Source organism: Bos grunniens, chromosome 5 (genome assembly GCF_055505025.1).
Source record: "Bos grunniens cultivar Pamir isolate PY7600 chromosome 5, Bosgru_T2T1.0, whole genome shotgun sequence".
In the NCBI taxonomy this organism is placed as follows: Eukaryota; Metazoa; Chordata; class Mammalia; order Artiodactyla; family Bovidae; genus Bos; species Bos grunniens.
In genome coordinates this window covers 121,302,577-121,324,350 of record NC_141169.1, presented here as the reverse complement: position 1 = coordinate 121,324,350, position 21,774 = coordinate 121,302,577, and the positions used below count along the sequence as shown (strand labels likewise).

General features: G+C 41.3%; 1 protein-coding gene across 3 annotated transcripts in view; it reads left to right on the top strand.

Annotated features, from left to right (window-relative positions):
• The window catches only part of LOC147373323 (carnitine O-palmitoyltransferase 1, muscle isoform), a 42,451-nt gene that overhangs the window by 12,529 nt on the left and 8,148 nt on the right, over positions 1 to 21,774 (top strand). For 2 of the 3 annotated variants that reach the window (XM_086403530.1, XM_086403533.1), the window contains one exon: positions 10,541 to 10,649. In XM_086403530.1, coding sequence (XP_086259656.1) covers positions 10,541 to 10,649 — 109 coding nt within the window. Of the gene's footprint in view, positions 1 to 2,991; positions 3,078 to 10,540; positions 10,650 to 21,774 lie in introns of all 3 variants that reach the window. The other variant, XM_086403534.1, reaches the window with a different exon arrangement.

Genomic DNA, 21,774 nt, shown 5'->3' with positions numbered 1-21,774 from the left:
CACGGTGCTCACCGTCCGACGCCAGACCGAAGGTGTGGCAACTACCAATTCCTCACCCCGGCCTTCTCACCCTGGGTCATCTCATCCTGAGTCTCCTCACCCATGTCTCCTCACCCTGGGTCTCTTCACCCTGTCTCCTTGCCCCTCACATCCGGCCCCTCACAGGGTCTCCTCACCCGTGTCTCCTCACCCTGGGTCTCTTCACCCTGTCTCCTCACCCCTCACATCCGGCCCCTCACAGGGTCTCCTCACCCGTGTCTCCTCACCCGGTCTCCTCGCCCCTCGCAGCCGGCCCCTCTCCGAGGTCTCCTCACCTAGCCCCGCCCCTCACCCGCACCTCCCGCAGATCCTCAAATTGCACGCCCTGAACTCCATACGCGTGAGCCGCTCACCCATTACCCCACACCTGGACTCACATCACACAGCTCGAATTCCTCACATCTGCACACCAGGCGTGGTCCCAGACTCCCGAGGACCACCGCCCAGAGCATTACTCACACATTCTATTCCCATGCTGTTCACACCACCACACACACACACACACACACACACACACACACACTCCACAGAGAATCTCTGATCCAAGTACCCCTCTCATCCTCTCACATTTCTCACTCCAGCAAGGCTCCCAGATTCCATTAAAGCTCTTCTTACTGGGCAAGACCCTTAGACCACAAACAAGGTCCCAGGCCCTTGCAATTCTTATGCCTCTGAATTCCTCAGTCCCCAGGACCTACATTCCCTATGCCTTCACACCCTAAGGTGATCCCTCAGTTCCTTCCCAGCCCCACTTTCCCTCTGCCCACCTAACCCCCACGGTTGGCTATTACCCTCATTCCCCTGGGCTTTGGCACTGGCCCAGGTCTCCTCCCCATCCTCAACCTGCTCTCATCCTAGACAACCTCCCAGAAAGGAATGAATGGACCTTAATCCCATGGTCTTCTTCTTCCACTTCAGCTCTTTTCCTGGATCTACTTTCCAGACTTTTCCCTCCTCTGAGATCCAAGGTTACTCTTCCCACAGGCTCCATCCTTCTAGCGGCCTCATGCTCTAGCCCCCAGTCTACCTGCCCCTCAACTCCATGTCCCTTGAAGCCTCTGCTTTGTATCCACCTCCATCTTACACACTGCTTACTTGTGCCTCCACCACCCCCACGTTTCAACTCCCAGGCCAGTTACACTTCATCCTGAGGATACTATGCAGCCATGTGACCTCAGTCATACTACCACTGCTTCTCTGCTGCATGTCTGTGTGCCTCTAGTGAGGCACAGAGTTCTGCTAAACCTTTATCCTTCTCCTCAAACCAAGATAGTCTATTCTTGGAGGGGGAGGACTTTTTTATTGCCATCCATAGGCAAGCTAGAGACTTCAACTTTGAACATGGACTACCTGGACACTTACCTACTATACTGCACCCTTATCTCTTTATCTTCCCTTACCTTCATAGGTTAAGGTGACACTTTTCCTGTCTGAGACCAGTCCCTGCACCATCAATGACCCTTTCTCCTTAGTCTTCAGCCTAGTGGAGGCTACTCTCTCGTTTTGGTGTGTGGGCTTCTCATTGCATTGGCTTCTCTTGTTGTAGAGCATAGGTTCTAGGGCTCTCAGGCTTCATTAGTTGTAGCACTTGGGATCTAGAGCATGTGGGCTTCAGCAGTTGTGGTGTGAGGGCTCAGTAGTTGAGGCTCTCAGACTGTATAGAGTGCAGGCTCAGTAGCTATGGCACATAGGCTTACTTGCCCCTTGGCACGTGGAATCTTCCATGACCATGAATCGAACCCGTGTCCCCTACATTGGCAGGCAAGCTCTTAACCACTGGACCACTAGGGAAGTCCAGTTGTCTGTCTCTCTTGACTAGAGTGAAAACTCCACAAGGGCAAGTTATTATCTGTTTTGTTTGGTGAAATATCCCTAAGCACCTAAAACAATGTCTGATATTCAATAAATATGAATTTTTTTTGACTACATGAATTAATTTTCCTCCTTTCCTCCTCTCTTCTGTTGGCTTCAAGTACACACTCCCCAGTTCACTACACTTCTGACTGCTTATCAGAGCCTTTTATATCCTTCTTTCCTTCTTAAGTGCTGATTTTTTGTTTGTTTTACTTGTCTGCACTAGGTCATAGTTGCAGCATGTGGGATCTAGTTTCTTGACCAGGGATTGAACCCGTGCCCTCTGTGTTGGGAGTGTGGCATCTTAGCCACTGGACCATCAGGAAAGTCCCAGTGCTGATGTTTTTAAGGGCTTCTTCCTAATCCATTTTCTCTTTTCCCTTTATATATTCACTGTGGATGATTTCATCTTTTCCCATGATTTAACCACTATCAATTCTTTTATTTTCAGCTTAACCTCTTCCTAGGATTCTAATCCTACTTTTCAGGTGTTTGTTGAATAGCTCTGCTTGGATCCCTGATAAGCACCACACACTCAAGCTGCCCCAAATTGAACTCAATAGCTTCTCCATCCCATCCCTTCGCCTCCATTGCACCAGTCATCCTGATAGTCATTCTCCAAACTACCCACTGCATTGTCTGAGGCAACTGGGAGAAAATGTAGTGCTATGGAGCTCTATCTCCCAGACAAGACTAAGTTTCCATCTAACATTTCAAACAGTAGAATGATAAAAGCATGAAGGCAAGAGAGAGCATGATGAGTTCAGCTTTCTCAATGGCGTGGCTATAATGGCCTTTTTATAGGAGAAGGCTTTGGTGAGAAACTGAGCAAGGACATTTGACTGAGTGACTATTGCAATTCGTAGACTCTTGCTTTACAAGTTTCTTTTTACCAAACTGACTTCCTTGATGACAAGATGGTGTACTTATTTTTTTAATCCTTACTTTTTGTGGTGCTGCTTGACATATGGTGAAAGTGAAGTTGTTCAGTCGTGTCCGACTCTTTGCGACCCCATGGACTGTAGCCTATCAGGCTCCTCCCTCCATGGGATTCTCCAGGCAAGAGTACTGGAGTGGGTTGCCATTTTCCTTCTCCAGGGGATCTTCCCGACCCAGGGATCGAACTCGGGTCTCCCACATTCCAGGCAAACGCTTTAACCTCTGAGCCACCAGCTTGACATACGGTAGGTACCCACATTTGCAAAATTATGTATTTAATATGACTGAAGCCTAGGATATATATATGAGGATGTGGCTCAATACTGATAAGTGTGAGCTTTTGTGACTTCAAAGACATTATTTAAACAGAAAATTTGAATGTTGTTGTTTGAATATTTGAAATGTTTGAATGCTTGTTGTTGTCATTCAGTTGCTAAGTCGTGTCTGACTCTCTGCACCCTCATGGACTGTAGTTCACCACGTTCTTCTATCCTCCACTGTCTCCTGGAATTTGCTCAAATTCATGTCCATTGAGTCAGTGATGCTAACCATCTCATCGTCTGTCGCTCCCTTCTCTTCTGGCTTCAATCTTTCCCATCACTAGGGTCTTTCTAATGAGTTGGCTCTTTGTATCAGGTGGCCAAAGTATTGGAGCTTCACCTTCAACAGTCCTTGCAATGAATAGTCGGGTTGATTTCCTTTAGAATTGACTAGTTTGATCTCCTTACAGTCCAAGGAACTCTCAAGAGTCTTCTCCAGCACCATAGTTCAAAAGCATCCATTTTTCAGTGCTCAGCCTTCTCTATGATCCAACTCTCGCATCTGTACATGACTACTGGAAAAACCATACTTTTGACTGTATGGACTTTTGTCAGTAAAGTGAATGCTTACTTTGATTTTTTAAATTAATATTTATTTTTTAAAGTTACTAATCTAAAATTCTAGTCTTCCTTGAGTATTTAAGCTTAGTTTATAAATTTTATTCTAAATGAGATTATTTATTAGATTGCTTATTCTAAATAAGACTATCTTATTCTAAATTTTTAATCTTATTCTAGCTCTAGCATATTTTTAATAATAAGTTAATGTTTTTGTTCCATTTGAAACTTAAATTATAAACTTAATGTATCCTATTTCTTTAAATACCTCAATTGTCTTAATAATAAATTTTCCTACCTTCTTATATATTCTTATAAAAATCATAAATAAAACTCATAAATATGGTAAATCTCAAGTTCCCTTAAATGTCCTAAAACTCCTATAAACTTACCAAGATTTTTACTTAAAATTAAAGCCATAGTCAGTTTCACATTTTAAACTCCAATGACAAAGCTGACCAAATTCTCATAAACATTCAAATGCATATAATATCAAAGAATCATAGTACAGGTATCCCTTGCTTTGCAAGGTTCACTTTATACCACTTCACTTTTATAAAAAACCTACAGCAGTACCTGTTTCACTAACAAAGAGAAATCTGAAGAGGATTTTCTCTTTTATGGGGGAAAAAAAAAGGTGAAAAATAGAAGTAGCATCCAGGATTTTGTTTTGCAACAAGTCATATAGAGACAGTGTGCACCCCAAACAGTGAGAGTGGTAACACCAAGCTCATTCCCCAGGAATTACACTCTGCTTCTCAGCACCAAGGTGTCACAGCTTCGAGCTCTGTGAGCATCTATGCTTTATCTTGATTTATTTTGTGTATTTGTTAGCAACATATGTCTTGAGGTAATTGCTTCTTTGCCTTATGCCATTTTGGTTTATGAAAGGTTTTGTACAAGCACTCTACTTTTGGACAAGGAGGCAAACCTGTAGTTTTATGCTTTTAATATTTCTTATTTTAATTTCCTTTCTTCCCAGAATTATAATTATTCACCCATATGATTTTTAGGGTTTCATTATCTTATACTTTTATTTATTTTTAACTTTTATTTATTTTTAAATTAAAGTATAATTGATTTACAATATCATGTTAGTTTCAGGTGTACAGCATAGTGATTCAATTTTATGTACATATATTTATATCCATTTGCAGATTGCTTTCCTTATAGGTTATTACAAAATATTGAGTGTAGTTCCCATTGTCTTGTACTTTTTAGAGTTGCCTTTTCAGCTTGTTGAGATTTCATTATGATCAGACGACATTGGCTGGGGTTCAGTAACTCTCTAATAGTCTGCACTTGGCTTCCAGACCATTACTCTCCTGTTTCTCCTACCTCTGTGGCCCCTCTTCGTCAGCCTTTTAGGCTGGTTCCTTTGCATCTCCCCAGTCTTGATGTTGAGCCACTTCTCCATCTGTGTTTTCTCCCTTGATCTCACCCATTCTTATGTCTTTAAATATCATCTATATGCTTATGACTCCCACATTTCTATCTCTCCCTTGAATTCATTTATTCAGCTGCCTACTCAGTATTCCCACTTGGATGCCTCATGAGCATCTTAATATGTTCAAAACTGGATTATTTCTTTTCCATGCAAACTAGCTTCTTCCAGTCTTCCCCTACCTCAGTTAATGGCATCACCATTTCTGGTTGCCCAATCAAATGCCTTAGGATTGTACCTAACTCCACATTGACTCATCAGCAAATCTTGTCTGCCCTCCCCCGGTCCTCCTTCATGCTATTTCCATAGTCCTATGCTGATCTGAGCTATTATTTTCTCAGTTCAGTTCAGTTGAGTTGCTAAGTCGTGTCCAACTCTTTGTGACCCCATGGACTGCAGCGTGCCAGGCTTCCTTGTCCATCACCAACTCCCAGAGCCTGCTCAAACTCATTTCCATTGAGTCAGTGATGCCATCCAACCATCTCATCCTCTGTCATCCCCTTCTCCTGCCTTCAAGTCTTTCCCAGAATCAGGGTCTTTTCCAATGAGTCAGTTCTTCGCATGAGGCGACCAACGTATTGGAGTTTCAGTTTCAGCATCAGTCCTTCTAATGAATAGTCAGGACTGATTTCCTTTAGGATTGACTGGTTTGATCTCCTTGCAATTCAAGGGACTCTCAAGAGTTTTCTCCAACACCAGCACCATAGTTTGAAAGCATCAGTTCTTCGGCACTTAGCCTTCTTTATGGTTCAACTCTCACATCCATACATGACTACTGGAAAAACCATAGCCTTGACTAGACAGACCTTTGTTGGCAAAGAAATATCTCTGCTTTTTAATATGCTGTCTAGGTTGGTCATAGCTTTTCTTCCAAGGAACAAGCGTCTTTTAATTTCGTGGCTTCAGTCACCATCTGTAGTGATTTTGGAACCCAAGAAAATAAAGTCTCTCACTGTTTCCATTGTTTCCCCATGAAGTGATGGGACTGGATGCCATAATCTTAGTTTTCTGAATGTTGAGTTTTAAGCCAGCTATTTCACTTTCCTCTTTCACTTTCATCAAAAGGCTCTTTATTTCTTCTTTGCTTTATGCCATAAGGGTGGTGTCATCTGCGTATCTGAGCTTCTTGATATTTCTCCCAGCAGTCTTGATTCCAGCTTGTGCTTCATCCAGCCTGGCATTTCGCATGATGTACTCTGCATAGAAGTTAAATAACCAGGGTGACAACATCGTACTCATTTTCCAATTTAGAACCAGTCTGTTGTTCCCATATCCAGTTCTAACTGTTGCTTCTTGACCTGCATACAGATTTCTCAGGAGGCAGGTAAAGTGGTCTGGTATTCCCTTCTAATTTGCCATAGTTTATTGTGATCTACACAGTCAAAGGCTTTGATGTAATTAATAAAGCAGAAGTAGATGTTTTTCTGGAATTCTCTTGCTTTTTTCTATGATCCAGCAGATGTTGGCAATTTGATCTCTGGTTCTTCTGCCTTTTCTAAAACTAGCTTGAACATCAGGAAGTTCACAGTTCATGTACTGTTGAAGCCTGGCTTGGAGAATTTTGAGCATTACTTTGCTAGCGTGTGAGATGAGTGTAATTGTGTGGTAGTTTGAACATTCTTTGGCATTGTCCTTTTTTGGGATTGGAATGAAAACGGACCTTTTCCAGTCCTATGGCCACTGTTGAGTTTTCCAAATTTGCTGGCATATTGAGTGCAGCACTTTCACAGCATCATCATTTAGGATTTGAAAGAGCTCAACTGGAATTCCATCACCTCCACTAGCTTTGTTCGTAGTGATGCTTCCTAAGGCCCACTTGACTTCTCATTCCAGGATGTCTGGCTCTAGATGAGTGATCACACCATCATGGTTATCAGGATCATGAAGATCTTTTTTGTACAGTTCTGTGTATTCTTGCCACCTCTTCTTAATATCTTCTGCTTCTGTTCGGTCCATACTATTTCTGTCCTTTATTGTGTCCATCTTTGCATGAAACATTCCCTTGGTGTCTCTAATTTTCTTGAAGAGATTTCTAGTCTTTCCCATTCTATTGTTTTCCTCTATTTCTTTGCATTGATCACTGAGGAAGGCTTTCTTATCTCTCCTTGCTATTCTTTGGAACTCTGCATTCAAATGAGTATATCTTTCCATTTCTCCTTTGCCTTTAACTTCTCTTTTCTGTTTCTCAGCTATTTGTAAGGCCTCCTCAGACAACCATCTCTCACCTCCATTATTCCAATGACCTCCTCTTAACTGGTCTCCCTGCCTCCACCCATGTGCATATAAACTGTTCTCAATCTAGTGATTTATTAACGTCTAAATCAGATTATCAACCTCCAGGCTCCCATCTCACTCAAAGAAGAAGTCAAAGTCTTGGCCTGTGAGGCCCACCTCGGTTTTGCCCCACCGCTTTTTGACCTTTTCTACTTACTATTCCTTTCACTCTGTCTGTTCCAACTATACCACCCTGGTTGCTCTTCCTCCCACTCATCCAGTCGGCTCCCAGCTCAGGGCCTCTGCTTTTACTATTTGTTCTGCCTGGGATGCACTTTCCCAACATATCTGTATGACTCATCGTCCTCTCACTTCCTCCAGGTCTCTAGTCAAAATCACTTCAGGAAAGCCTTTCCCTGCACACTTATCTAAAGAACAGTCACTGCTGTATACATATTTTCTCCCACCTTCCGTTTCTGGTTGACTTTTTTCTTTAGCACTTATCCCTCCTCTTATTTATTTCACTTATTAATCTTATTTGTTTCTTCTCCTCACTAGAATATAAATTCCATGAGACCAAGGATTTTAAAGTTTTGCTCAGTGCTTTATCTTCAGAATCTAAAATAATGCTCAATAAATAACTGTTGAATGTATAGATAAAATGTTAGTGAAACTTTATAACTTAATGAATTGAGCAGGCAGTCCACACAACTTAGATAGGAATTATGTCATTACCTATTTCTTTGCTTTTGTGTAGGTTTTTGTAACCACCCACATGATAGAATTATTTCACTCCATTTTGTACTTACTTAGCTGTTTCGTAAGAAAACTGTAGACTTTTTTAACTTTCCAGAGTTTTGTGTTAGTTTCATGGATAGTTTTTCATTACATCTCTTGTAAATACACAACTCTTGTAAATTTTAAATAATATCTCATTAAATGTTGGGTCTCTTAAGGCTTTCAGTTATTTGGTCATATCTTGGAACCAGATGAGAATAGTGGCAGTGAGGAGTTAGATTATGAAGGATCTTATATCTGTAGTAAAGAGGTTATATTTTATCCTGAAAGAAATAGGAGCTATTGAAGAGTTTCAAGCAATATGACATGGTTCGTTTTGCATGTTAAGAAAGGTCACCCTGGGGGTGAACTGGAAAATAGATTGGACATGAGGAAGCTGCAAGCAGGGAGACCAGTTACAATTCGAGGACAACAGTCCAAATGAAAAATGAAGAGAGCCTGTACCATTAGGTCCAAGCTTTATATTTTCAGCTCCAGCCTATCTCCTGAACTCCAGGCTGTTGTATTCAACTGCCTATTTGTATCTCCAATTGGAGGCCTGGCTTCCCTCATAGCTCAGTCGGTAAAGAATCCGCCTGCAATGGAAGAGACCCGGGTTCAATTTCCTGGGTTGGGAAGATCCCCTGGAGAAGGAAATGGCAATCCACTCCAGTATTCTTGCTTGGAAAATCCCATGGACAGAGGAGCCTGGCGGGCTACAGTCCACGGGCTGGCAAGAGTCGGACATGACTTAGCAATTAAACCACCACCAATAGCCATCCCATAGTAGTAACATGTTCAAAATAGAGCACCTGGAAATTCCCTGATGGGCCAACAGTTAAGACTCCATACTCCCCCTACAAGGGGCCTGGGTTCATTTCCTGATTGAGGCACTAAGATCCCGCATGCAGCTCCCCTAAAAAAAATAGAGCACCTGGTCTACCTTCTAATCTGCTCCTCTCCTGGTCTTCCCCATTTCCATTAACAACACCACCACCTACCAAGTTGTTCTCATCAAAATTAGGGGTCATTTTAATTTCTCTCTTCCCACCACTTGCCCCTGCAAACCTTGACATAAGTCCTCTACCCAATTCTGTTGGCTCATCTTCCACAAATTAACCAGAACACTTCACTTCTCAATATTGATAGTATCACTGAAATCCGAGTGCTGTCATCTTTAGACCACTTTAGTGCTCTCTTGACTAATAGATCTTCCCACGCTTTCCTCCTCTCGACCTCCTGCAGCAGTCCATTTTCCAGACAGCAGCTGAAGTGTGCTGTTAGCTTAAAACATAATCCCCTGCTCCCTCAATCTCCAGTGGCTTTTCCTCACTCTCAAAATAAAAGCAAAGTTCTTGACTATTTAGTTGACTTCGTGTTCTATCACTCTTCTCCACAGCCCCATTCTCTATCCCTTAAAAAACACTAGGGCGGCTCTTGCCTTTTCTTGAGCCATTCCCTCTGTCTAGAACTTCTCCCCTTGATCTTCAGAAGACAACTCCTTTTTATCTTTCAAGTGGCAGCTCAAATGTCACTGCATTAGAAAGGACTTCTCTGACTTCACAGGCCAAAGTATCACTCCTCTGAAAAGTCTTCTTTATTACACCATCCTTTTTATTTTCTTTGTAGCAGTGGGCACAAACTCAAGGTATCTTTATGAATCTGTTAACTTGGCTATTTTCAGTCTCTGCCCCTAGAATGGAAACTCCATGACAGCATCCAGTCTGTTTGAATCCTCAGATACACTACAGTGTCCCCATAACCACAGCAGATGTCTAGCACTTAGTAGACACCCAGTAAAGCTGTAATCAATAGTGGATAATGAAGTGGACCTCTATTAAAGCAGCAGCCTTAAAAAAAATAAATAAATAAAGCAGCAGCCTTGGAGAATGGAAGTTAGGCACTGATAGAAGAGACTTCAAAGAGTTGGATCAGGCTATGATCTCCACAAGAGCAGAGTTCAGTTCAGTTCAGAAAGCACAATCTTTCCTGACCCATAGATAATTTAATGTTTATTCCATGAAAAAATGAAATTGGTGAGTTTTAGTGACCCCCTTAGGTCAGAAAGGGGCTTTGCTTGTGGCTCAGAGAGTGAAAAATCCACCTGCAAAGGAGGAGACTAGGGTTCAATCCCTGGGCAGGAAGATCCCCTGGAGAAGGAAATAGCTACCCACTCCAGCATTCTTGCCTGGAGAATTCTATGGACAGAGGAGCCTGGTGGGCTACAGTCCATGGGGTTGCAAAGAGTCAGATACTACTAACTCTTTAGGTCAGGAAGATAAGAGGAGTTAAAGACAACGTAAGTTTTCTGGCTTGGGTACCCAGCTGTGAGTAGTGGAGCCAGAATTGAAACATGAACCTGTCTCACTGCATCTTCTTTCTGTGCACTTCCTAGATGGCTGATCCTGACCCTGGGGAAAGAAACTATGACAACATGCTGAAAATGCTGTCAGACCTGAATAAAGACTTGGAAAAGCTGTTGGAAGAGATGGAAAAAATCTCAGGTAGGATGTTTTCCCAGGCAGGGTAACTTCCTCCTTTCCAAGAGCTCAAATCCTCCTTATACTTCCAAGCTCAAATCAAGTACCTTCTCAATCAGGTCTTCCCTGACTACTTTTCAACTTCTTCACCATGTAGCTACTATACCACAAGATTTTATGCTAACCACTGATATTGCCTTGAATTGTTTTCTGATTATTTTTGTGTGTTTGCATCTTATTCCAGCAAATGGACTATTATCTTCTTGAGGGCAGAAATAATAACTTCTTTTGTAACTGGGCACACAGTACCATGAAGAACTAGTAAATTGTTAGTCGCACAGTCATGTCCAACTCTTTGTGACACCATGGACTGTAGCCCGCCAGGCTCCTCTGTCCATGGGATTTCCTGGGCAAGAATACTGGAGTGGATTGCCATTTCCTTCTCCAGAAGCAGCAATAGAATTGAACTAATTTCTCCATTTTTTGGAAAAGAATGTTAGTCTGTTATTTTATTTAACATGTTTCCAGTAAGCAGTAACTAGCAGTGGTAGTGATACAATTATAATTTATTTAATTTGTTCTTTACCAGTTCGGAATATATGTAATTCTTAAAATTGTGTGATCCTGTTTTACTAGAGAAAATCACAATGTGAAACAAATTTTAGAGTGCCCAAATACTCTACTTAAATGAAAACAAACTATTTTTAAAGACATTATTAGTTTTTAAGTAATCTCCACTTATTACAAGTCTTCAGAAAATTTCTACTTAAAAATGTTCTCAATTTTGTGCCCACATACTTGAAAGTTTTATATATACCTTTATAAAAAGTTCTAGAATTCATTTCCCACTATAAGTTGTTTGATTGCTTCAATCTAATTAAATATTCTCTTATTTAATACCATTTACTGAGCACATATACGTGCTTTTTTAAAAATACAAAGTTGAATAAAGATGCTCCTTCTTGAGAAGTGAGTAGGGACCAGTAACAGACATCAAGATGACTAGTTATATTTAAGCATATAAATTTAAAGCACATCTTAACTTTATGGTAAAGCTGTTGCTGCTGCTGTCGCTTCAGTCGTGTCCGACTCTGTGCGACCCCATAGACGGCAGCCCACCAGGCTCCCCCATCCCTGGAATTCTCCAGGCAAGAACACTGGAGTGGGTTGCCATTTCCTTCTCCAATGCATGAAAGTGAAAAGTGAAAGTGAAGTCGCTCAGTCCTGTCCGACTCTTAGCGACCCCATGGACTGCAGCCTACCAGGCTCCTCCGTCCATGGGATTTTCCAGGCAAGAGTACTGGAGGGGGGTGCCATTGCCTTCTCCGACGGTAAAGCTATAATCCGGCAAATGCTAATAATGATGTACACCAAGTACTGGGGAAGGAGGAGAGGAGAGGCAGACTTCTTGGGAAGGCAAGTGAGGCTTTGAATAAAGCAGAGCATTAGAGAAGGAGTGGGGATTGGACAGATGAGGTCGGTCCTGTGAGCAGAGAAGAGGGGCTGTCCAGGAAAAGAAATAGTCAAGGCTGTGTGCCTGTGAGGGAAAGATTGGCATAGTCAAGAAGTCAGAGTAGGGCGTGACATTCACAAGGTGGCAGGCCATAAAAGAAGAGGCTGAAAGGTGAGAAGAAACGTCTTTAATGCAATGCCAAGTTAAAGAGGTCTACTTTTCTTATGTAAGTGATAGGGAGCCATTTGGAATTTCGAGGAAGTCAGTTGCCTTGCAGAAAGATAGCTCTGGTAACAGTGTGAGGGATGGTTCAGAAAGGAAAGCCTGGAGCAGGAAGGCCAATTAGGCAGGTTTTCCATAACTAAAGGCTGAAAAGGAGCTGGCCTTAACACAAGCTTGGCACTGAGAACAAGAAGAACATGGCTGATTTCTGTGAGAGAATGTCTTATTGATTTGTAAGAGCTCTTTCTGTATTAAGACTCTTAGGTGCTTGTTCAAAATTGAAGGAAATATTTTTCCCAGTTTTTCATTTTCCTTTAATTTTGTATATGAAGCTTCAGCGAGCAGAAGTCTTATGTAGTAAAAATGTATTGATATTTTCCTTTCTGATTTATTCCCATTGCTTCAATGCTTAGAAAATCTTTCCCTAATTCAAGATCAGTGAAAACAGTCACATATTTTCCTCTACTTTGTGGTTTTAGTGTTTTGCTATTTTTAACATTTAATTCTAAACTATATGGTATGCCAAAGGAACTAGGCTTGTACTGCATTTTTATTTAGATTCACTGGAATCTCTCTTTTTGGCAAATATTCCAACAATAATTAAGGTGATAGGTAAGTAAGTTATTCAGTTCAGTTCAGTTCAGTTCAGTCCCTCAGTCACGTCCGGCTTTGTCACCCCAATGGACTGCAGCACGCCAGGCTTCCCTGTCCATCACCAACTCCCGAAGCTTGCTCAAACTCATGTCCATCAAGTTGGTGATGCCATCCAACCATCTCATCCTCTGTCGTCCCCTTCTTCTCCTGCCTTCAATCTTTCTCAGCATCAGGGTCTTTTCCAATGAGTCAGTTCTTCACATCAGGTGGCCAAAGTATTGGAGTTTCAGCTTTAGCATCAGTCCTTCCAATGAACACACAGGACTGATTTCCTTTAGGATGGACTGGTTGGATCTCCTTGCAGTTGAAGGGACTCTCAAGAGTCTTCTCCAACACCACAATTCAAAAGCATCAATTTTTCAACACTCAGCTTTCTTTCTGGCCCAACTCTCACATCCATATGTGACTGCTGGAGAAACCATAGCTTTGACTAGACGGGCCTTTGTTGGCAAAATAATGTCTCTGCTTTTTAATATGCTGTCTAGGTTGATCATAGCTTTTCTTCCAAGGAGCAAGCATCTTTTAATTTCATGGCTGCAGTCACCATCTGCAGCGATTTTGGAGCCCACTCTTTCCACTGTTTCCCCATCTATTTGCCATGAAGTGATGGGACCAGATGCCATGATCTTCGTTTTTTGAGTGTTGAGTTTTAAGCCAGCTTTTTCACTTTCCTCTTTCACCTTCATCAAGAGGCTCTTTAGTTCCTCTTTCTGCCGTAAGGGTGGTGTCATCTGCATATCTGAGGTTACTGTTATTTCTCCCTGCAGTCTTGACTCCAGCTTGTGCTTCATCCAGTCCAGCATTTCTCATGTTGTACTCTACATAGAAGTTAAATAAGCAGAGTGACCATACACAGCCTTGACGTACTCCTTTCCCAATTTGGAACCAGTCTGTTGTTCCATGTTCAGTTCTAACTTTGCTTCTTGACCTGGATACAGATTTCTCAGGAGGCAGGTAAAGTGGTCTGGTATTCCCAGCTCTTTAAGAATTTTACGCAGTTTGTTCTTATCCACACAGTCAAAGGCTTTGGCTTAAGTTATTAAGTAATAATAATTAAGTTGATATTACTAAGGTAATAGTGTTGTATTTAAAAAAATGCTCTCTCACTGTAGAGATGAGGTTGACAGGTATTTATATTGAAACAAGTCACAAAAAAACTTAGCTTTGATGATTTTTAAAATTTGTCTTTGAAATTTTCTGTGTAAAACTGAATTTGTTTGATACATTCAGCTATTGAATTCAAGCAGCTGCACATCTTGGAAGGCTTTTGCACTTTCTTCCTCAGAGAAATGAGACAAATGTAGCCCACATCTGCTTGGCATGGATGAGGGTTCTGCTGCGCATGATTCCACATCCCCTCCCTTTGGTGCTTTTCCACATTGCATTCTTTGAACTGCGATAAGGTCCATTATTTTCCCTTTAGGTTATTCTTCCCTTCATTTTAGTTGCACATATTTTCCTCTTTTTATAAGCCTGTTTTTATATAAATATTCTGCATAGTTGTCTAATTTGGGAGGCAATCAAATCTTATAAAAACTTGCTTTAGCAATTTATCAGCTGATAAAGTTATGTTTTTATCAACATATAAGCAACCACAGATTAAATAGTATTAAAATGTTTTGTAAAGTTTATCTTTTGTAGTTTCTTAAAGTAAATAATTTGTCCTTGGCCCCATGGATTCAAATCTAATAGTTGAGAACACTAAAATATTTTTCTACCTGAAGCATAAGCAACAGAACTATTTTGTCATAGTGTCCCTAGGACAGGTTAAGACAAATATTGTTTAAAGAAGTAACATGATTTTAGACCAGGATGAATCTCACAACCTTACCCTTTAGGTTAAATTTAAAATGAAGCCCAACCCATAAATCTTTAGCCTCTGTTGCCCCTGGGAAGGCTCTTGCTCAATTTTTCCAGTGACCACACAGGCCAAATAAAATCACCAAAGAAGCAATCATCAACTATCAAAAGTACCAACCAGCAAATAAATGTAAATGTGCCTATTTATATAAATATATATGCATATTTTAAACAATATTAATAAGCCAAATCCTCTTGACTTCAAGGCTTCAAGTTTCTCTTTCTGTTCTCTTTAAGTCAAATCATGACCTAGGATAAATTTCCCAATACAAGTTTAGCTGTATGCCTTGTGAGAGTGAGCCCTGAGAATGTAAAACTTCTCAGGTAGGAGGAGAGAGTCTAACTTGGTTTCCCACCCCTGCCCCAAATCTATCCCATCCTATTCTATTAGTTGAGAAGTGATTTCTTTATTACTCATGAAGTTTTTTACATATAGTAGGGCAGAGATAGCTAACTTGTTTTATAATATGTTAGGTTTTTGGTTTATCACACTAATTTCATTATTATTAATCAGTAAGTTCCCACTTCATTATTCTTTCTTTCTTTTTTTTTTTACCTTTTCTCACTTGTTTATTCTCCAGATGAATAGTTGATTCATTTAATATTTTATTTGGAATTGTGTTAAACGTATACACTAATATGGAAAGAATGATATCTTTTAAAAAAATACTTATTTGGCTGAGTCGGGTCGTAGTTGCGGCATGCAGGATCTTTCATTGTGACACAGAGGCTCTTCCCTGTGGCCTGAGGGCTCTCTAGTTGGGTGGCCCGTGGGCTCCAGAGCACACAGGCTCCAATAGTTGCGGCTTAAGAATTTAGTTGCCTTGCAGCATGTGGAATCTTAATTCCCTGACCAGAGATTGAACCTGTGTCTCCTGCATTGGAAGAAGGCCTCTTAACCACTGAATGACCAGGGAAGTCCTGAATAAGACATTTTTAACGTTAAATATTCTCAGGTAGGTTTCCCTTGTGGCTAAGCTAAGTAAGGAATCTGCCTACAGTGCAAGAGACCTGGGTTCAATCCCTGGGTTAGGAAGATCCCCTGGAGAAGGGAAAGTCTACCCATTCCAGTATTCTGGCCTGGAGAATTCCATGGACTGTATAGTCCTTGGGGTGGCAAAGAGTCGGACATGACTGAGCAACTTTCACTTCACTTCACTTCATTTCATTCTCAGGTAGAAATGTGGTATTTCTCTCTAATTATTCAAATATTCTTTAACATGTCTCAAAGGATTTTGCAATGTTTTTCTCCAGATTTCTTGCCTTCAGGTTTTATTTTTCTAGTTTTATTGAGATATAATTGACATGTAATATTGTATACATTTAGGTTGTATAACATACGAGGTACCAGGGGATATGTTTATTTGTTCAAACAACAAAAACACATCTGTAGCAGCACCTGCGATTGGTGCCACCTCCTGATTGAGTTTACACAAATCCGCTGTCATTCTCTCTAAGATTTGTCTTCTGTCCAGGCCAGATAGGCAAGTGGAATGAAACTGTGGTGGGAACTACCTCCTGTGTGTTTCAAGTTGTTAATTGCAGTAATAATCTCTGCAGTCCCTTCAGGAATGCAGTGTGGCTTTTAGTTTACTACTTTCACAGGTAGAGGCAGTTCTAGTCACCTCCACTTGGTCTTTCCTGCCAAATAACCCTCACTCTGTGGATTAGGGAATAAATGTGGGGCTTCTCCCAGTTGTTGAGTATGTATATTTCAATTATGCATCCTGAAACTGGGGAAATTACCACAATATGGGTTCAGAAACCCACTGAGCCCACTGTGAGCTACAGCTCCATGAGTAACCAGGCCTCCGTCTGCTGACTGCTGAACCACTATGCTGGTGGCAATACTTTGGGTCCCCAGGAATTTGTGTCAGTTCAGAGCCAGTATCTAGGAATCCCCAGAAGATCTGATTACTTCCCTTTCCCCAAAGTGCAGTCTTCAGCCATACTATTATGGGGTCCCTGTTCCAGAAGCTGATGATCACATAAAGAAGAAAAATAACTGAGGAAGTACTTACAACAGATTTTGATAAGTGTTAAAATGAAAGGCAAAGGAGAAAAGGAAAGATATACCCATCTGAATGCAGAATTCCAAAGAGTACCAAGGAAAGATAAGAAAGTTTTCCTAAATAATCAAAGCAAAGAAATAGAGGAAAACAATAGAATGGGAAAGACTAGAAATCTCTTCAAGAAAATTAGAGATACCAAGGGAACATTTCATGTAAAGATGGGCTCAATAAAGGACAGAAATGGTATGAACCAAAGAGAAGCAGAAGATATTAAGAAGAGGTGGCAAGAATACACAGAACTATACAAAAAAGATCTTCATGACCCAGATAACCATGATGGTGTGATCACTCACCTAGAGCCAGACATCCTGGAATGAGAAGTCAAGTGGGCCTTAGGAAGCATCACTACGAACAAAGCTAGTGGAGGTGATGGAACTCCAGTTGAGCTCTTTCAAATCCTGAAAGATGATGCTGTGAAAGTGCTGCACTCAATATGCCAGCAAATTTGGAAAACTTAACAGTGGCCACAGGACTGGAAAAGGTCCGTTTTCATTCCAATCCCAAAGAAGGACAATGCCAAAGAATGCTCAAACTACCACACAATTACACTCATCTCACACACTAGCAAAGTAATGCTCAAAATTCTCCAAGCCAGGCTTCAACGGTACATGAACTGTGGACTTCCAGATGTTTAAGCAGAATTTAGAAAAGGCAAAGAAACCAGAGATCAAATTTCTAACATCGTTGGATCATAGAAAAAGCCAGGGAATTCCAGAAAAACATCTACTTCTGCTTTATTAATTACACCAAAGCCTTTGGCTGTGTAGATAACAACAAACTGTGGAACATTCTTCAAGAGATAAGAATATCAGACCCCCTCACCTGCCTCCTGAGAAATCTGTATGAAGGTCAAGAAGCAACAGTTAGAACCAGACGTGGAACTAAAGACTGGTTCCAAATTGGAAAAGGAGTACGTCAGGTTTGTATCTTGTCACCCTGCTTATTTAACTTCTATGCAGAGTACAGCGTGCTAAATGCGAGGCTGGATGAAGTACAAGCTGGAGTCAGGACTGCAGGGAGAAATATCAATAACCTCAGATATGCAAATGACACAACCCTTATGGCAGAAAACAAAGAACTAAAGAGCCTCTTGATGAAAGTGAAAGAAGAGAGTGAAAAAGCTGGCTTAAGACTCAACATTCAAAAAAAGAAGATCATAGCATCTGGTCCCATCACTTCATGGCAAATAGATGGGGAAACAATGGAAACAGTGAGAGACTTTATTTTCATTTTTGTTTTCTTTCCCAAACATTTTATTTTTTATTTTAATTAATTAATTTATTTTAATTGGAGGATAATTACTTTACAATATTGTAGTGGTTTTTGCCAAACATCGACATGAATCACCCACAGGTGCACATATATTCCCCAGCCAGAACCCCCCTCCCACCTCCCTCCCCATCCCATCCCCCAGGGTCATCCCAGTGCACCAGCCCTGAGCACCCTGTCTCATGCATCGAACCTGGACCAGCAATCTGCTTCACATATGATAATATACACATTTCAACACTACCCTATTAAATCATCCCACCCTCACCTTCTCCCACAGAGTTTAAAAGACTGTTCTTTACATCTGTGTCTCTTTTGCTTTCTCACATATAGGATCATCATTACCGTCTTTCTAAATTCCATATATATGCGTTAGTATACTATATTGGTGTTTTTCTTTCTGACTTACTTCACTCTGTATAATAGGCTCCAGTTTCATCCACCTCATTAGAACTGATTTAAATGCATTTTTTAATGGCTGAGTAATATTCCTTTGTGTATATGTGCCACAACTTTCTTATCCATTCATCTGCCGATGGACATCTAGGTTGCTTCCATGTCCTGGCTATTGTAAACAGTGCTGCCATGAACATTGGGGTACACATGAACAGACTTTATTTTCTTGGGCTCCAAAATCACTGCAGATGGTGACTGCAGCCATGAAATTAAAAGACGCTTGCTCCTTGGAAGAAAAGCTATGACTAACCTAGATAGCATATTAAAAAGCAGAGACATTACTTTGCCAACAAAGGCCTGTCTAGCCAAAGCTATGGTTTTTCCAGTAGTAATGTATGGATGTGAGAGTTGGACCACAAAGAAAGCTGAGCATCAAAGAATTGATGCTTTTGAACTGTGGTGTTGGAGAAGACTCTTGATGGTCCCTTGGACTGCAAGGAGATCAAATCAGTCAATCGTTAAGGAAATCAGTCTTGACTATTCATTGGAAGTATTGATGCTGAAGCTGAAACTCCAATACTTTGGCCACCTGATGTGAAGAGCTGACTCACTTGAAAAGACCCTGATGCTGGGAAAGATTGAAGGCAGGAGGAGCAGGGGACAACAGAGGATGAGGTGGTTGGATGGCATCACCGACTCAATGGACATGAGTTTGAGTAAGCTTTGGGAGTTGGTGATGGACAGGGAAGCCTGGCATGTTGCAGTTCATGGGGTCGCCAAGAGTCAAACACCACTGAGCAAACGAACTGAACTGAAGGGTGAATAATCTACATGGTGCTATAGGTAGCCAAAGGTGGAACCTAATTTGATGTAAAGAGCCAAGACAGGCCTCCCAGAGTAAACTGCTTCTCAACTAAGACTAAAATATGAGCATGAGTTAGCTGAATGGAAGAGCAAAGGAGAAAACTGAAGAGTTTCTGAATACAGAAATAAGAGTAGGTTTAACAGGAGATGGGGAAGAGTGAGTTCAGTTATGGATAATGCTGAGTTGGGAGTGCCAGATTTATATAGAGGTGGAGATATTCTATGCACTGTCAAAATATAATCACAGAGCCAGTGTAAATGGTATAATGTGAGATGGTTGGATGGTATCACTGACATGACTTTAAGCAAGAGTTTGAGAACATGAACAAGAACATGAGTTTGAGCAAACTCTGGGAGATAGTGAAGAACAGGGAAGCCTGGCGTGCTGCAGTTCACGGGTTGCAAAGGGTCAGACTTGACTTAGCGACTGAACAACAACACCAATATAAATTGGTATGGCCATTATGAAAAACAGTGGAGGTTTCTCAAAATATTAAAAATAGAAAAAAAAAATAGAACAACCATATGATCAACAATTCCTCTTCTGGGTATATACCCAGGAAATGAAGGAAATGAAATCAGTATCTCAAAGAGATATCTTCATTTCCATGTTCATTGCAGCTTTATTCACAGATAGCCAAAGTATGGAAACTGCCTAGGTGTCTGTTGACAGATGGATACGTAAAGGAAATGTGACATGTTTACATACACCCCAGAGGAATAGTCTTCAACCTTAAAAAGAAGGAAATCCTGTTATTTGTGACAACATGGATGATGAATCTGGAGGACCTCTTACTAAGTGGAATAAATAACAGTGTACAGGAAGATCCCTTGGAGGAGGAAATGGCAACCAGCCAAGTATTCTTGCCTGGAGAATCCCATGGTTAGAGGAGCCTAGTAGGCTGCAGTCCACAGGGTTGAAAAGAGTCAGACATGCCTGAACATGCACACACACACATTCAGTGGTGTATAATACATTCATAATTTTGAGCCACCACAAGCTCCATCTAGTTCTGAAACAGAACAGGACCCTATAGCCCCCTGCATGTCCTCAGCCTGCTTTTTGTCTATAGAAAAATGTTAGCCAAAGGATAAGTATAATCAGAGAGATGAGAACATGCAGAAACAAAGGAAAACAGTCAAAGGAGACCAAATAATAATAATGCACTCACTGAGCACAGTCAAGGACTTTTAGTTCCTCCTTACAGACTTCCTTGGTGGCTCAGGCAGTAAAGAATCTGCCTGCAATGCAAGAGGCCTGGGTTCGATCCCTTCCCCTTCCAGGGGAAGATCCCCTGGAGAAGGGAACAGTTACCCACTCCAGTATTCTGGCCTGGAGAATTCCCTGGACTATACAGGCAGTGGGGTCAGAAAGAGTCGGACATGACTGAGCGACTTTCACTTTCATGAGCTATAGATGATATTCTAAGCCGTGTCCTGTGAGCTGCCTTACAGTTACTGAAACCCCCACCAGGTGGAAGAGCTTAACTACACCATGGCCAGACTGTAGCCAAGACATAAGCTGCCTCAATTCCAACAATTTGCCTCGAAAAATGGAGACAAATGGACCCTGAAACTGAAGATTAACTATGCCTAAAACAACCAAGATGATGCTGGTCAGATTACCGATGCCCAATTTCAAGATGACTGTTGGCGCTGACTGTATTTTTTGTGTGCAGGTAGCTCTCTGTGTCAATAAAAGCTCTTGCCCACTGACTGTCAGTCAGGAGGCGTTAGCCTTTGGACAGATGCCTGCCCTCCCTCCTCCCTGGATGCTGGCATCCAGAACAAAGCAAACTTCCTTCCCACCAACTTGGCCTCTTTACTGGCTTTTGGGCAGCAGCAGCCAGACTGCAGTTTCGGTAACAGTTCCACAACATTTTCATCACCCAAAAAAGATAAGTTTTACCTGTTAAGCAATCATTCCCATACCTCTCTATTCACAACCCCTGGCAACCACCAATCTGTTTCCAGTCTCTATGGATTTACCTTTTCTGGATATTTCATTTAAAAGAATCATATAATATGTAGCATTTTGTTTCTAGCTCTTTTTACCTAACATAGTTATTTTCAAGATTTACCCATATTGTTGCATATATGAGTACTGTATTTCTTTATATGGCTAAATAATATTTCATGTATTCACCCACTGATGTATATTGCGGTTGTGCCCTACTGTTTAACTGCTGGGCTTTCTAGGTGGTGCTAGTGCCACCCACTCCAGAACTCTCGCCTGGAAAATCCCATGGACTGAAGAGCCTGGTGGGCTGCAGTCCACGGGGTCGCTAAGAGTCAGACATGACTGAGCGACTTCACTTTCACTTTTCACCTTCATGCATTGGAGAAGGAAATGGCAACC